The sequence below is a fragment of the Neoarius graeffei genome, chromosome 15 (assembly GCF_027579695.1).
Source record: "Neoarius graeffei isolate fNeoGra1 chromosome 15, fNeoGra1.pri, whole genome shotgun sequence".
NCBI lineage: Eukaryota > Metazoa > Chordata > Actinopteri > Siluriformes > Ariidae > Neoarius > Neoarius graeffei.
In genome coordinates, this window is record NC_083583.1 from 40,061,771 (window position 1) to 40,079,202 (window position 17,432).

Sequence of the window (17,432 nt, forward strand, 5' to 3'; positions counted from 1 at the left end):
GAAATTCTCGTAATTCATAATTATTCTTCTTCCGGGTTTGCGGTGTTTACAGATCCCAGCGCGCTCGCGGGGCGTGTGTGGGCATGTGAGGACACTCCTCCTCACCAATCAGTGCACAGGGGAGTGTCTGCTCACGCCCCCAACCTCAGTCGGCACGGTTTGGCTCGCTTCAGCCCCACTCCAAAACGGTGCGAGTTTTAGGGGCTAAGCAGGGCTGAAACGAGCTGAGTCGTGCTGGTTTTTGGTAGTCGAAACGCGAGCCGTGTCGGGCTGAAGTGAGCTGAAGCGAGCTGAAGTGAGCTGAAAAAGGGTAGTGGAAAAGGGCCATGTGTGTCAGCCCTGTGACAACCTGGCGACTTGTCCAGGGTGTACCCCGCCTTTCGCCCGTAGTCAGCTGGGATAGGCTCCAGCTTGCCTGCGACCCTGTAGAAGGATAAAGCAGCTAGAGATAATGAGATGATGAGATGAGATGACTCATTTGGTGGGCTGGATTTGAACCTTTAACAGGCACACGCCTAGTTTAACGAATGTGCATTAATGTGCATCACACTGTATTACACAAGGAATAAAAACACATGAGGGGTGTGCTACAGAAAAATAAACCAACAGGGAACCAATATCCTTATCACTGCCGCCCACGGCCTGTTTGAAGCTCAAGCCTTACTGCAATTTACGCATTTGTAACGGTCATGGAAATGTACAAGACTTGATGCCGAGCCCATAACTGCACTAGAGGAACCTCACCGTAGTGCAGCAGGTGTATGCATGCTTTGTGTTAGCGCTGTGCATGTACTCACTGGCATGGACCTGCAGGTTGCAACAGGAACAAGAAAGCAGTGTGCTCGTCTCAGCGCTGGAGGGAAGTGGCTCTGTGTTCGCCATGCCGGCACTGAAACACATCTCAGGCACGAGGGGCCGAGTCTGTTCGCCACACCGAGACATGGAAATACCAGAGACGGGATGGCTGTCCTTATGAGGCTACACACACACACACAGACACGTTAAGTGACTGGGAAACTGAAAAATCACACACACAAGTGAACTTGGCCCATAGTACATATTTTTAATTTATTAATGAATGACAAATCATGCTTTTAATCAATTTATAGTTACATTGTGGAACATCCAGGAGACAAGTTAGGCCTTAGCATCAATTATATACACATGATTATGTGACAGAACACCATATGACACAACATGACGTATAGATTCAACTGTGTCGAGCTGAATTTTGTCATTTTACTCTCTACGGAAATCAATCCCTTGGCCTGCCCACTTCCTCCTTTCGCTGTAAATTACCAGCTCTTATTAAATAAATCAATGACATCGGATTATTTTGTTGCAGGACAGTGGGTAGGGTGTAGGTGCAACCAGATGTGTTACCTGTGCGTATGGGCAGAACAGCGTACAGACAGCGCAGTGTGGCTCCAGAGTGGCCATACCAGCATTAAAATGCTTCTCTGCCACAAAGTCAGGTGAAAGGGTTTGCCACAAGTGACAGTGCTCTTGCTTCTTCACTTCCTGCTCCACTGCCCCACCTACCGACAGCCCTGAGTACATCTCTGTAGACAAACACACACACACACACACTTAGAACACTAGCCTGGGAAATCCCATGCTGCTTTGCACAATCGTTCCGATCTGAAAAGACAGCATGGGAACTATGGTCTAAAGGCTCGCCTGAGTTAGGGAGCCAATCAGAGAGTGGGGAGGGGGGGAAAGACGGTGACGCGTACTACTCGACAAACGGAAGCTTGTAGTTTATTTGGGACTGTTTACGGATCACATTTAACATGGCGGCGAGCGATACAAGCCAAACTTTCGATCAAGCTTTAGACACTGTTCTGAATAGTTTAGAGCGAAAGTTTGTTTTAAAAAAAGAACAGCGTTTGGCGTTAGTCTTTCTTCGCCTCTTCGTCGCTCTAACTCCGTCACCGGGTACAACTGCCATGATTGGCCATGGGCTACGTATACGCCAAATGATAGACATTCGCAACGTCCAATAAACGGCCGTTGACAATCGTAAACCACACCTCCCCTACGAGAAATTCAATAGGCGGATTCCAGACCATATTTCACTTGTGATATGGTCTGGTGTTAACCAGACTATTAGAACACCAATGTCCTTTCTTTCCATACTCTTTCCTTCTTACACAGTCATTCACTCAGCCAATCAGTCTCTCTCTCAGAGCGAGCCTACATGCTCCGTGTCCTCCAATCATTATAGTCCCCAAGAGTCCCTCTCTTTTCTCTTCAGTGTCTTTCTCTCTGACAGACACAGAGCTGACGTTACCCTGCTGCAGGCTCAAAGTGACTTTGCGTGCAGGTTGGCATGAGTCATGATCCTCAGATCGATAAGTGTCAACCTGAGCAAATCAAAAGGAAAGCGGAACAAATGAAGGGTAAGACGACAACATGAGCTGCGTTTTGTTCTAGAGGCTTTATTAGCCGAAATGCGGCTTAGCCGAAAGGAAACTGTGGCTGGCACTGTGTTCAGTCCCTTTTACAGCCTTTTAGCTCCTGATCAGAAAGTCACGAGTTCAAGCCCAGGCACCAGCAATATGCCGCTCGTGAGACCTTGTGCAAAGCCCTTAAAGGTGCAGCCACTGATTCTAATCCAATACACTTTTGGTCAAATTCAGTGAATATCTCCTACAGTCTGCTACCTGTGTGCATGTTGGGGGGGAATAAACTATCCAGTGTTCACATACAGCCAATGCTCTTTAATGCCCCTTTTCCACCAAAGCAGTTCCAGGGCTGGTTCGGGGCCAGTGCTTAGTTTGGAACCGGGTTTTCTGTTTCCACTGACAAAGAACTGGCTCTGGGGCCAGAAAAACCGGTTCCAGGCTAGCACCAACTCTCTGCTGGGCCAGAGGAAAGAACCGCTTACGTCAGTGGGGGGGGGCGGAGTTGTTAAGACCAACAACAATAACAAGACCGCGAAAGATCGCCATTTTTAAGCGATGAGAAGCAGCAGCTGTACAAATGCAAAGTCATCCATTATTATTATTGTTGTTGCTGCTGCTGCTTCTTCCGCGTTGTTTTTGCTTCGATATTCGCGCCAAGGTTTATGCAAACGTAGCGACGTAACTGACGTACACAGCGACGTAATGACATGGCTTCCCTTAGCACCGCGAGGTATGGAAAAGCAAACTGGTTCTCAGCTGGCTCGCAAGTTGAACAAGTTGTGAACCAGCACCAGCACCGGCCCCGAACCAGCCCTGGAACTGATTTGGTGGAAAAGGGGTATGTATGGCTTGGACCAAGCCACACAATACTACTTCAGCCAGTCATCAACAGGGAGCGGGGCATTTGCGCTCATGCACAGGACAGTGGGAAGGGAAGGTGGCGGGGGCAGTGGGAGTGAGAATCTCCAGACCAGTTGGTGGCTGTAATGCTCCAATTTGTTCTTTGTCAACTGTCAGTAAACCTCAAGGAAGAAGACAAGTGGGCCATTGGCCTGGAGAGGGAGTTTTGTAAAAACAAACAATCTAAACAATTAGCTCTTGCTAGTTTTTACTTCCTTGTGGTTTAGATGTGTTTGTGGGCTTGCATGTTGTTAATTTGATGATGTTTTATATTATAATGTTTGTTTTGCTTCAGCTACAAGAGAGACATTTCTCTTTTGTTCGGCTAGGTCAGGTGTTACTGTTGTTGCCTTGGCATTGCGCATCATGAATTTGGGGCGGAGCTTCTGAAAGAGCCCAGAAGGGAGGTGTGTATTTGTTCGGCTAGCGAGTTCAAATATCTTTCTCTAGTTTTGATGACTCCCCCTTTAACCCATTTGGTACTGTACCATGTCTGACTGTGCACACGAACCCTGACTTCCTAACAAACTGGAATACGCAAAGAATTTCACTATACTGTAGTTGTATATGACCATAAAGCTTCTTCTTTTATATGTTTTTATACATACATTAACATACCTCCCAATTTTGGGTTTGCAAAATGGACAAATTGTATCAGTAGCTACGATTACACGCACCAACGTTTACATTCAGAATGAATTTACTCCAATGGTTGTCTGTGTCTATGTGTCAGCCCTGTGATGACCTGGCGACTTGTCCAGGGTGTACCCCGCCTTTCGCCCGTAGTCAGCTGGGATAGGCTCCAGCTTGCCTGCGACCCTGTAGAAGGATAAAGCGGCTACAGATAATGAGATGAGAGATGAATTTACTCCGATTGGCGATTCCAAACGTACTGTTTGCATCAAAGCAAATCAGCCTGATGTGTGTGTTTGTATGTCCCAAAGCGCATCACTGGAACAGAATTTCTGGACACATGCATAATTGAGCATAGCTGGCCGACTTTGCACCACAGAGTGTCAATCGTTTCTTTTACCCATTTTATTTTAAACAACTGGAAAGAAACCTTCTCCTCCTAGAAGTGCTGAAGAAGAGAAGGCAAGCATAAGTCGATTTGTTTCTTAATGCCGTCCTGCACAGAGCCATACCTTTGCTGCCTATTCCGCTCAATAAAACTAAAAGGACCGTGGATAAAAGTTCAAAGCAAGACTGGTGGAACAAAACTTGTCCTCCATGAATTTACAGATGTTGAATGGAGAGACAACTCCAGAATGGCAAGACAGACATTCATGAAGTTATGCTCAAGTGTGCAAAGGCACACTGAACATGCGCAGAAGGTTACAGGTACAGAAGGCAGTCCGACGAGTGTTTACGTGGCTCACGTTTTCCTATCGAACAGATTATCAGATGCCTACACCACCTCCTTCAATCAGATTCATTTCTCAACTGGAATGGAGTATTTCATTCCGATCGAGCTGTTTAAATGAAGAAATTTCGTTCCGATCAAGACTGGACCTGATTATTAGGGTCTGTCTTAACTTGGCTAGTAATGGCCTGTTGGCAGTTTTCATGTGGTTTAACAGTTTAAAAGCATTCAGCAATGATGCGATTTAACATTCACCCACCTTCGTCGCTGGAAGCCTCCTGTTTGACAATGAAAGTGGGTGTGCGCATGGGTGGTTTGCTGAAGGGATGTCTGCGACTCTTCTTCACCTCCACCTTCATCTTCATTTTTGGGTACGAGTTGTTCTGCAAATGAAGAGACAGAAGGAACATTCAAATACAAATATTGCAGCGACCTTGAAATGATGCTCCCACCACCAGGGGTTTGCAGATTTTTGGGATTTTCATTTTACTACACTGCAAAAAATGGTATCTTAGCATAGTGTTTCCCAAACTTTCTTGAGCCACGGCCAGGGCTTTGAACCGGTTCAAGGAACGAAAACGAAAACCGGGAACTTTTTCTATTTCACATGGAACAGAAACGAAACCAGAAACTTTATTATTTTTTATGTTCCGGAACAGAAACGCTTATTAAAATTAATGGTAACCGGTTAATACCGGTTTTTATTTCGTTCCTCAAAGTTTCTGTAGCCTACAAATAGCCATTCTTCTCCTGCGCAAGTTTCTATGACCCGCTGGGGTTCACTTCCTGTGTGACGTTCGCTGATTGAATGGAGAGAGCGGGAAGGTGGACTACTATCACGTCTCCATTACTGAGTGTCTGAGCAAAGAAGAGCCTGAACGATGCAACCTCCCTATTGGCTGTTTGTAAAAATGTATCAATTGTTGCCCTTCCCACGGGAATCATCGCGGGCTCGAGAGACGAGACCTGACGAGTTAGTTCGTTGGTAGCAGAACAAAATGTCTGGACACAAATCGGGTTTTCAGAAAAGGAAAGAAAATAAACGGAGGGTCGAAAATACAAAAAAGGAGGCAGAAAATGCAAAACGAGTTTTAAGGTAGGACAAATGATTACTTTTCTGAGGCAGCCCGCTGTGGCTGCCTGCAGGCTTATTTATTATAGCCCATTTAGTTAAAATAGTTGATATAAAATGTTTATAGTTATGTGATGGTTGTCCTGATTTAGACTGTTGTTTTTTTTGGGGGGGGGGGTTGCGCGATGTTGCACCCGGGTCCAGATTAGGGCAGAACCGTCCCTGGCTACATTTCAGGTGTAGTTTGTTTTATGTATGTATGTACTTGTATAGATGTGTACTTGGTCTTCCAATATGGCGCCTAACAAAATCTCGCGGCGCGGTGACGTCATGCGGTAGCCCTCTATAGGGCCTGACTAGCCTTTGGTAACACACTAAACGAATTATCTTTCATTTTTGGCACTTTTTCTGTTTGTGTAGATGGGAAGACATACTGAGAATCCAAATCGCCAACATTTGAAATAATAATTGTTTTGAATTATTTCTTGTCTTATTTAATGAAGGTTGTAATAGAATTAGCCTACATTTGGCTTAAGCTGGATGAGACAGAAACATAATTTTATAGCCATTTGTTAAACAGCTGACAGGGAACGTAATTAACCGTTCCGGGAACGAATTTTTTTTGTTCTAACCGGTTCGGGAACGTCTATTTAATGGTGGAACCCAAAACCGGAAACGTTAAAATTCCGTTTCTGTTCGGAACGAACCAATAGGAAAAAAATTCCGGTTCAAAGCCCTGGCCACGGCACATATTTTACATTCGAAAAATCCCACGGCACACCACCAAACAAAAATGTCACAAAAAGTATATATAATGAAATATAAATGATCATCTAGTCTCAATTTACTCACAATTTACTTACTCAGTGTGAAACCTGGGCCTGTTTAGTTGAACACAAAGCTGATGTACTCACAGGAATTGAAGAAAGACACACACGAAGATCTTCCTCAACAGCTCTGAGTCACTCTCCTTTTTTAGTTTTTATAGCAGTAATGCTTGAAAAGCCCAGCTCGCATAGATAGGTTGTGGAAAATCACTTTTTTTGCTTTCTTCTGGCCTCTACTCATACTAGAGCCTTCATCTGGGTCAGAATTTTCTCCAGGACCCAGTTTGGATTGTGTACTTTTTCTTTTCAAATATTTATCCATCACTATCACCGCTGTCACACTTGAAGCATTACTAATTCTATTGTTTGAATGGCAACAGGTAGATACACAGGTTAATTAGCTACCTGCTGCCATCTAGTGGAAGAGTATTTAATTGTTCTGCCTGTCACTATACGTCGCTAGCAAAGACGAACGAAGACAAATTATTTACAGTAAATAAATAATAATTTTTGGAACAATTAAGTGAAAATGGATAACTTCCCACGGTACACCTGATGATCTCTCACGGCACACTAATGTGCCGCGGCACAGTGGTTGGGAATCACTGTCTTAGCAAGTGAAAATATCTTGAACAGTTGAAACGATCCAGCATTTTCGATTAGAAGAATACTAGACACCGATTTTGAGATTATTAAACCTAGATCTACATTGCAACCAACTTATTCTAAGATATCTTATCAAGTAAAAATATCTGTCCATGCAGCAAGACAAGTTCACTAGTATTAAGTCATTTTCTCCTCAAATTTAGTTTTCAATTTTTTGCAGTGCCTTTCTTCTACAACCATACCACTGTGCAATTCTGACAAATAATACTGTTTCAAAGTGCTGTGTTTTTTGTTGCGTTTTGACCAGGGTGTCCCTCCATTGCCAGCACTAAAACCTCATTCCAACTGCATACTGAAGAGAGCCTTTTCTTTTTTTTTTTTTTGCTGCTTTACAAAATCAAAACAATGAATTGCAACCTGCATTTTTACAGGGGACTACAAGGTTGATAATACATTACCTGAAGCTAAATAGGAGTTGGAAGACGCAACAAGACAATGATCATTTAAACCCGGGTAGCGTAAATGGAGTTGGAGGTAGCAAATCCCCCGGAGTTGTTAAATCACTCTTAGATCCTATGCTTGGTATTCAGGATTAGTTTTTGATAACTAACCGAATGAAATCTTCCAGTAATGCGCATTCCATTGCAAAAATGACTTTTTAACGGAATGCGTCCTCAGGCAAATTTCATCTCTGCTCTTCACTGGTGGGCTTTTCTATGATTATAATCATGGCTGCTGTTATAAATACAAAGTAAACAAATATGAACATGCATCAAATGTATGTCTTTGGCGAATTAAAATCTTCCTCACCTGACTATCTAAACACAAAGCGGAGCACCGAAATTTGCAGGTGCACACATACTGGAAATGTGACATCAGACTGTTGAATATTTCAGAAACTCCGTAAGCTAACCTGTAAGCTGGGCTCTGAGCTGCCGATGACTGTGCCTCGGTTACTCTGAGTCTCGTTCGCCTTGGACAATGCGTAATGCTTGAACGCCTGCTGGAAGCTGCTCTCCTCAGGTGGCTTTTCCTTTTTCTTCTTCTTCTTTTTCTTTTGCTCTTGTTCATTTGGCTGCTCGGGCTCCTTTTCAGCTTCGGGCTGCTGGGAAGTTGCTGGTGCGGGACAGAAAGAAAAGACAGTCAGCAACTTCGTATCCGAAGATTAAAAAAAAAAAACTTGAAAAACATCGCAGATGTTGCCGAGAGGCAGGGGATTCAGAGGTACATTCAGGTTTGGCTGAGAATCTTGTCATTATTACGCACTTTTTGAAGGAAATACAGTGAAACGCTTTCCATAAAATAGGTACATAAAAACAAAAAGTCCTGAAGGTAATATCAGTGGCATGTTTCAGGTCTTTTGACATATTTGAGAATCCTTGTCTCAGCAAAGAACGGGGGGGATCACTCTGAACTGAATTTCATCAATTCCCAATCAGTATATTTGGAAAATCATACCCAGAAGACCTTAGTAAGGAATAAATACTGCTGGTATGCTGTTAAAGGAAAATAATCAATGCTGGGGTGAAGCTGATTATTTTCCAATATATCAGCATGCCGCAAAATGTTTCATCCCTTTAATACTACAGTAATTCACCAACAACTGTGCTTTTTTTTTTTTAATTAATCCTTACTGCACTGCAGACCACTATTCCAGTCACGGTGTCATAGGGAAACCCCTTCTGGAAAAAGTTATGCAGTGGTGAAAGGGTTAAAGAACAAAAGTCCCCCCCCCCCATTTATAGTTGCATTTAATGTCATGGAATATCCGTGAAGCAAAGTATTTAACAGTTATTTCACGAAATCGAATCGTACATGAGCTGATAGCTATAAGCGGTGTATGACGAGATTGAGCGGAATAACTCTTATTTGATCCACATTCACTGGACTTTGAGAAACAGAGCATTTTTATTTTCAGCAAATTCGATAAATAAAAACTTTATGCAAAACGTCTGACAAAATCATTTCCGCTTAGAATGTAAACAACCCGGCGAAACGACAGGAGCAATTTGTGAAAAATGCTAGAATAATAATTCTTGAAAAAATAATAAAAAGATGCGTTCTTACCATCAAATACTTTCATTCCATATTTTGTTGCGCTTTTTTGCGCATTTTTGGGGGGTTTTCTTCTTCAGGGTTTTTGGTGGTTAGCAGACCAACTTAAAAGGTGCATTACCACCACCAACTGGGCTGGAGTTTGGAACAGGAGGGGTTTCTTTCTTTTATTTATTTGGGGGGGGGAACTATATTATTTTATCCATTTTTGTTTCTTTTAAATAATTGCTAATTTGGGGGTTTTGTTTTCGAGTAGACTTTTTATTTCGTCCTCAGTTGGTTCAGCAACATGCTCCGCCATTTCCTCTCTCTCTACTCATGGTATAGGAACTGATAGTCTAGTAGTAGAGAGTAGCCAATCAGAGTGTGAGATTGCTCATATCCAGTGAACGTGGACAGAATAATTCCTGTTACCCCTTACATTATATCAACAGCTCCTTCACTTTCTTTTTAAGTTAAAAAGAAAAGAAAAAAAGCACTGAGTAACCAAAACATTCTCTCTCCTTAAGGTTTTCCCACTGAGGAAAACTTAAAGTTACAACTTTACTTAACTGTTATGAAGTGCTGCCAGTGTTAAATAAATGTCTCATCAAAAACTACAGAACCGCAGCAGCATACAGATTTTGCTGCTAGGAATTTGCTGTTAAATCAAGCATCCTGATGCTCACCGCCTCCTCGCAGTGCTGCCTCCCGTTCCTCCCTCTCCAGGGCCTCCAGAGTAAGCATGGCCTCTCTGGTCATCTTCTCCTCCCTCTGCTGCTTCCTCTGGGCCTCCTTCTCCTCCACCCGCTTCTGATAATCAGTCATGTCCAGCTCGATTCCCTCGTCAGACAGCAATTTAATTTCTTCAGGCTTCAGTCGGCGTAGCTGCTTTATTTTCTGCTGAGCTCTGAGGGCATCAAGACACATTCGTATTACTATACAGTCAACCAAGCTCTGGCTTTTCCATTCCCGATAATCCTGTAGACTATTACAAATGTCTAGTTGCCTACTAGACATTGAGACTCATTGTTATTCACAAACATGGCGATTGTGAGAATCTCTCTAACCTGCGGAGCTGTTTCTCCCTAAAGGTCACTCTGTTCTTCCTCCAGTGCTCCAGTTCAGGGCTGGTCAGTATGGTGGGCTTCTGGTGGTCCAGGATAGCTGTGTCCTTGCCCTTCTTCCACAGCTCATAGCGGTCTGGCTGCAAGCAGCGCACGAACACATCCATGGAGATCTTCACCATGTCCTTCCGACACGTACACTACAAACAAAGAACAGACATGGGGGGGGGAAAAAAACAAAAGATCATCAACAACCAATCAATAAAGCACCTTTCCAAAGCTCAAGTTAGCTTAAACATAATTCAAGGGTGTGTGACCAACAAAAAGTTACACAAATAATATATTTAATTTAAAAAAAAATGTGCAATGTTATGAGAGAACCAGGTACAACAGAGTTGGGGCCAGAAGACTGACAGCCTCAATTCTGGTGTAGGCTGAAAAAGCAGTTAGCCTGTCATTTTTTATTTTTATTTTTTATTGACCAACAGCATTTGAATCTCTTTTTGGCAATGTTGGCCAATTTTATTCTTACGTTTTCAAGTTTATTATTGTTAATTTTGAGATAAAATAAAAATACAGTGCCCAACAAGTAGCCAGAAATAAGATTGGGGGGGGGGGGGGGGGGGGGGGGGGATAAGAAATAATTGAACAATAAAAGAAGAAATGGCATTGTACACCTTTGGTAGTTTTAGGACTTATTTGGTAGTTTAAAAACCTGAAGAAAATAAATGGTATTGAAATTCTTCATTTACAAAAAGTAAACCGTCACCAGTACCTCATGGGGGGTGTTTTTCAGAATTTCATCGAGGAGTGTAGATGAATAAATTAATATTTTGGTGATTTAGAAATTAATAAAACCATGTTATGTCTTCAAAAGTGAAATGCAGGTACAGTTTGGGAAAAAAAAAAAAGCTAGTTTCTAGTCTACATTGCAAGTAATGGTTGATAGCAAGTTAGCAAACAGGCTAACTACAAAAAGTAAAAAAAAAAAGTTAAATGTATTCATAATTACATAATCTAACCCAGCAAGACAAAGCAAGGCTGTTTCAGAGGTCAGTGCAGCCAAAGCAGTTAAGCCATTGGTCAAAAGTTGTTTGCTAAATTTATTTACACCAAAAATGTACCTAAAAACATGAAACTACTGAACAAATTCCATTAAAATAGTCATGTTCATTGGAATTTACCTTGCAAAAATTCACCGACACCAAGCTAACGTAATTGGGACTTAAATAGGAGCGATACAAAAAAAACTAAAAATAACAAGTAATTCAACTAGTTTGGAGTCTGATGTCCTTGTAAAGCTTTTGCTCTTGAACTATATCCAAATCAAACAGGAAATATGTTGGAGACCATGGGATATATTTATCCATATGTTGGAGACCATGGGATATATTTATCCATAATGGCTTCAAAAACACACTCAAGTCTAAAAGTAATTAAAATTAAAAGCTTGCTCATCTAAATGTTGTTTTTTTTTTGGGTTGGGGGGGCACTCCACACAGAGCAAGGCACCCTTCAAGATCAGTATTTCCACATCAAAGTTTGAGACCTCACAAAATAATGAATCAAAAGATACCAAAATGCTAAAATGAACAAACAAATGTGCTCTGAGAGCACAATATCCCCTGCTGGCAACTGTGCCATAACTCTGGTAAAATGCGACTGAATTGAACGAAACTGCAATATACGCATTACCAATATAAAACAAAGAATCCTGTCGAGTTTCGTTAAATTCCTCCAAAAATTGAGAGGAGTTGATTTCAGAAGGTAAGCACCCTGCCGGGATGCACAGACGGATAGAAATCGCCACAAAATAATCCCCCTTCGGGCTTTTCGGCCAGCGGGGGATAACAAATTGTGAGGGAAGTTGATTTCAGAAAGCAAGGACACCTTGATGAAATTGCCAAAGCACAAGTTTGTTAATAATCAAAAGGCATAACTCTGGTAAAATTTGCCCAATTTAAACAAAATTTCAAATGTGTGTATAACTGTCATATAACCAAGCCTTTTGCCAAGTTTGTTGAAATTCCTCCACAAATTGTGAGAAGAGTTGATTTCAGAAGAATATACACCCTCATGAAATTGTCAGAGTTATTTAATCAAGGGTCAAAACTCTGGTAAAAATTTTCACAAACGAAATTAAATAATCGCAACATGCGTATTACCGTCATAAGGCCAAGCTTCGAGAAATTCGTCCAAAAAAAATGTGAGAGAGTTCATTTCAGAAGGAAAGCACACTCATGAAATTGTGAAAGTACAAGGTTGTAAATCAAGGGCCACACCTCTGGTAAAATGTGACCGAATTGAACAAAACAATATGCATACTGCCGACCTATAACAAAGAATCCTGCCAAGTTTGGTGAAATTCCTCCACAAATTGTGAGAGGAGTTCATTTCAGAAGGAAAACACACTGTCATGAAATTGTCAAAGTATAATAATTTTGTTAATCAAGGGCTGTAACTCCGGTAAAATGTGACTGAATTTAACGAAATTGCATATGCCCAACATATAAAGAATCCTGCCAAGTTTCGTGAAGTTGATTTCAGAAGGTAAGCACCCTCCCGGGATGGACGGAAATCGCCACGCCATAATCCCCCTTCGGGCCTTTCGGCCAGCGGGGGATAAAAACTAGGAGTGTAAAGGTCTGACATACTATCAATATGCTTGTCATGCCATGCTCCAAGTTCCAGATGACAATGTGATTCATTCAGAATTACCTTCAAGCAAACAACAGAACTAGAAAGTCCATCTGAAAGAACTGCATCCTGAAGGACTCCTCTGGAACATTTCCTGAAAGATTCAACTTCTACCACCTGCATGTGATAAGGTCATGGCCTTAAATAACTTGAGATCATAAGTGTGGTCACAAATTGACCACTTCCTGGACTTTATTTTTTAGTACTCCGTGTATAAAATAAGGGGTGGGGGGAATGACATAAAACATGCAGAAGCTACCTTTTGCTTTTTATTGATTGTCTGTGGATAAGACCACTTTTGGTGCTACTTTAGCAACAGTCATCATGAACAGCAGTGGGAAAGCTATGCTCAGGGTGGTTTTAAGCCACCTTGTGCAGGTCCAGAACACAAGCCTGCTTATCTAGAGCAGTAGTGGAAGTATACAGCAAAAGTTTAGGCCTTTTTGGACTTCCTGATCTACTTCAGGAAGTCACCATTTTACACTCTTTCATGAGCCAACAAGGTCTCTTTCCGAGAGGGTAATGGATATCCGTCTAAAAAGAATCAGGATCCTGTTTTAGAAGGTTATCAACATATGCGGGTTTTTTCAAGAGGCATCTCTTTTATGAGAGGGGACGCTTTTTAATTAAAAATCCATTCAAGTCACCACTTGAAGGAGTGTTCTAATCCCAAGGTCTTTAAAAAAAAACTTAAAAAAAAAAGTCCCCTCCTGACAAAGTCACCCTCAAGACAAGGTCATCTTTCCTGACTAAACCCCTTTGGACAGAATAGACTTTCTTGCCTGGGTACCCCTTGTTGACTAGGTCCCTTCCTGACTGGGTACCTTTGACAGGGTCCATTTCTCAAATGGTCCCCCCCCCCCCGACTTGGTCTCTCCCTGACGGGGTACCATTGCTGGGTTTCAGTCACATGACTTTTCTTAGTGGTTTTACCGGAAGTGAAATAGCTAGTGGTCTAAATGGCTGCCATAGTGCAAAACACCTAGCAATAAGTTATCAGGAGTATGCTCATAACCTAGAAGCCACTGCTCGCTTTAGATATATTCAGGAGATTGCAATGTGCAATGGAATAGACCTCTATAGTCTGGGAAAGAAGGCTGTGTCTCGAAAACTACCGTTCAGTTGAGCTCCCCGACATCTTGAACTATCTGGTGTTGTAGACGTCCTTCTACACCACAAAACAAATGGAAGCATGGAAGAGTATGAAGGCTTACAACTTTTTTGTATGTGGCTGGGTAAAAGGACCTCGGTATCAAGTCGCTGCCAAACAAATCCTGTAATTTTTTTTTTAAGCTTTTCGTTCGCGTTTTTACAACGAAGCGCTGCAAGTGTAAACAAACAACGGTTGGCTTGATTCTCACTTGGGTTGGCTCTTATTTTTCAGGTAAATCATTCACAAAGATCATCAGAAACCCCGTTAAAGACCTGAAGCTTAGTTAAACAAGATGGAGAAGTGATCACAGCACATTCTAACTGTACGGCTGGGTAAGAATTTTGTCGCGACCTTCATGCATATGGACTTTGTGAGGAGTAAACAAAAACAGCTGAGGACTTTAGTGCTTCATGACTTTCAAAAAAGAAAAAAAAAAAAAGACCGTCAAATAACGACACATAGCAAAAAAAGTACTTGGAAAACACTAAGGCCATAGCTGAGAGGGATATATAAACCTTTCACCGAGTGATCACTGCAAACTCGAGCATGCTTCGACTCGGCTCTCTTCGATTTCAGCGAGAGGTTCAAAAGCCACCTTTCTCGACGCCTTTTTGTGAAATCCTGTGTTCGTTCACCCTTTTTTATTAGTTCACGGGGAACCCTGAAGAAAAGGTGTCTCACTTTCACAGTTTGATCGATTCGAATAATCTAAAACAACGCAAGTGTAAGGCATTTTTCATGAGAGCGATGCACCTTCTCCGTACAAACGCTTTGTCAACTGAGCTTTGGTAGACCACCAGCTAAAGTTCTGAATAACTAATGAGGCGGATGTGACGTCACGTGAAACCCAGCAATTCCTGACTGCCCTCCCCTCCTGACTGGTTTCCATCCTGAAAGTGTTTCCTTGCTGACAAGGTCCTTTTAGTGACAGGGTCTGGAAATGCTCTTAACAGGGCCCCATGTTGACAACATTCCCTCCTCTTAAGACTTCATCCTGACAGGGGCCCGTCCAAGAAGTGATGCATCCTCAAAGATTCTGCATAATTCATTTTCAAAGGTTGCCATTTCATTTGGGATTTTTGAGGAGGTTCCTCAAGGTGGTGACCATTTTCCTGAGAACTGAGAGTCCAATCACCTCCCAAAACATGAAAGTCTAACCTTACGTCAAGGTCATTTGTAATGCAATTGCCCGTGTCAGAATAGTTTGTGAAACACTTTTGAAAAACAGTCTGATTTTAAGTAACCTACATGAGAGTGAAATTCTGGAAAATACCACACCAACTTCAGCTCTCCTCACTCTTCCTGCCAAGTGTGCTGGCAACCAGTTGTGGTGTTTTAAGAAAGCCATGCTGGCAGCTTTTCACTGCAGTTTGCAATCTTCTGATTATTAGATGATCTTGAAACTGACACTTGGCGTACAAGAGTGCAATAATCTCCGCTGTCTAGTTGCAGGTTTGGTGATATTCTACATCCTTTTGAAGAGTCAACACAGAAACCGAAGCCTCCATTTTCAGTGATGCATTTAACCATCATTCTGACATCAGTCTTCGCTGGCAGGCGTTTTCTGTGTGCTAAACACTGCAGCCAATCGGAATGGAGAGAGTGTGACCGTGAAACTTATCAGTTGAAATAAAACAGTAGCAAGAGAACAGCAGGAAAACAGGGAAAGAGATGAAAAAAAAATTCTCAGAAGTGTCTGTCCTCTATATTACATCTGGCCTTTATTTTCTCCCCACTATGAGAACCGTGTGTTAAATTATGGGAAACGTTTCACTGCAAAGCAGCAGGTAGCAAATACTGAAGTGAACAGCTCTATATCCCAGCGTGTGCGCATGATGCTAATAACCATAACATCAAGCACTAGCCACAAAGCAATAACAACTCTACACCTCCTGCGTAGTGCTCACTGGAGCCCTTTATTTCTCTCCTGAGCTGAGGCCAGAAAGAAAGAGGGCGAAATGGGGGTAGGGAGGCTCTTTATGGAACTGGTAACTCCCATTACTGACACGCAAAAACTACCTTCATTAGAGAGAAGTGTATAAATATTGGTGGGGGGATGAGAGATGTGCAGAGGCATTATGGTTCCTTTGAAAAGATGCTACTTTTTAATGATTGTCTGTAGATAAGGCTACTTTTGGTGGTGGTGGTGATTTAGCGCTATCCAGCAGGAACAGCAGTGCGCAAGCAACGCTCAGGGCTGTTTCAAGCCATCTGGTGCATTTTCATAACACCGGCCTGCTTATCTAGAGCAGCAGTGAAAGTGTCTCATAAAAGCGTCCTCGGTAATGCCTACGTCATTTACAGACTATAAATCACTGGGAGGTGTGTGGATGGTGATTACTATTAGCCCATACATATGTCGGTCACAAACACTGACAGATATTTTGATCAAGCAAAACGAATGCCAAGTGAACGCTACATGACTTTCCAAATTTCAGAACAGCTATACTGCTCCCGCTACATTGAGCACGCTACACGAGAGACTGCACAGGAGACGCATACACGATACAATCTTTCACTTTGAGAGATCAGACAAAAATCACACCAAGTCCAAATCCTAATTCCTCACAAAAATAAATGTGGCAACGATGGTCATTTCTGCACTATTTTGTATGGACACAAGACACAGCCAGCAAGGACCGTCTGTTCTGCAAAGAGAACTGGAGGTATCGTGTCAAGAAATTTAGCTATTTTTATACTACTACTACATGTCACCAGGAATCATGTCATTTTTATTTTTGCTGTCTTTAAAACCATTTGGGCATGACGTGCTAAATAATTTCTTATTACGCTTACATTTTACCTTCACCCACCAACACAAATAGCTGAATTAAAGAAGTGGATACACTGCTCCTGCTACTTGTCGTAGAGGTGCTTACACTATCAAACATACTTGAAAATACCAGACCGTCTACAACAGCTTACAGACTACCCCTTTTCCACCAAATCAGTTCCAGGGCTGGTTCGGGGCCAGTGCTGGTGCTGGTTCACAACTCGTTCAACTTGCGAGCCAGCTGAGAACCAGTTTGCTTTTCCATAGCTCGCGGTGCTAAGGGAAGCCACGTCATTACGTCGCTGTATACGTCAGTTACGTCGTTGTATACGTCAGTTACGTCGCCATGTTTGCATAAACCTTGGCGCGAATATCGAAGCAAAAACAACACGGAAGAAGCAGCAGCAGCAGCAACAACAACAATAATAAATGACTTCGCGTTTGTACAGCTGCTGCTTCTCGTCGCTTAAAAATGGCGATCTTTCGCGGTCTTGTTATTGTTGTCGGTCTTAACAACTCCGCCCCCCCGCTG

The 17,432-nt window shown here is 42.3% G+C and overlaps 1 protein-coding gene across 2 annotated transcripts in view; it reads right to left on the reverse strand.

The window, feature by feature from the left end:
* Positions 1–17,432, reverse strand: part of kdm4b (lysine (K)-specific demethylase 4B) — a 164,502-nt gene that overhangs the window by 34,637 nt on the left and 112,433 nt on the right. For both annotated transcript variants that reach the window (XM_060941300.1, XM_060941299.1), the window contains exons 9-14: positions 10,281–10,477; positions 9,900–10,120; positions 8,090–8,292; positions 4,931–5,054; positions 1,384–1,562; positions 798–978 (exon numbers count right to left, since the gene is read on the reverse strand). In XM_060941300.1, the coding sequence (XP_060797283.1) occupies positions 798–978; positions 1,384–1,562; positions 4,931–5,054; positions 8,090–8,292; positions 9,900–10,120; positions 10,281–10,477 (1,105 nt within the window). The remainder of the gene's footprint in view (positions 1–797; positions 979–1,383; positions 1,563–4,930; positions 5,055–8,089; positions 8,293–9,899; positions 10,121–10,280; positions 10,478–17,432) is intronic.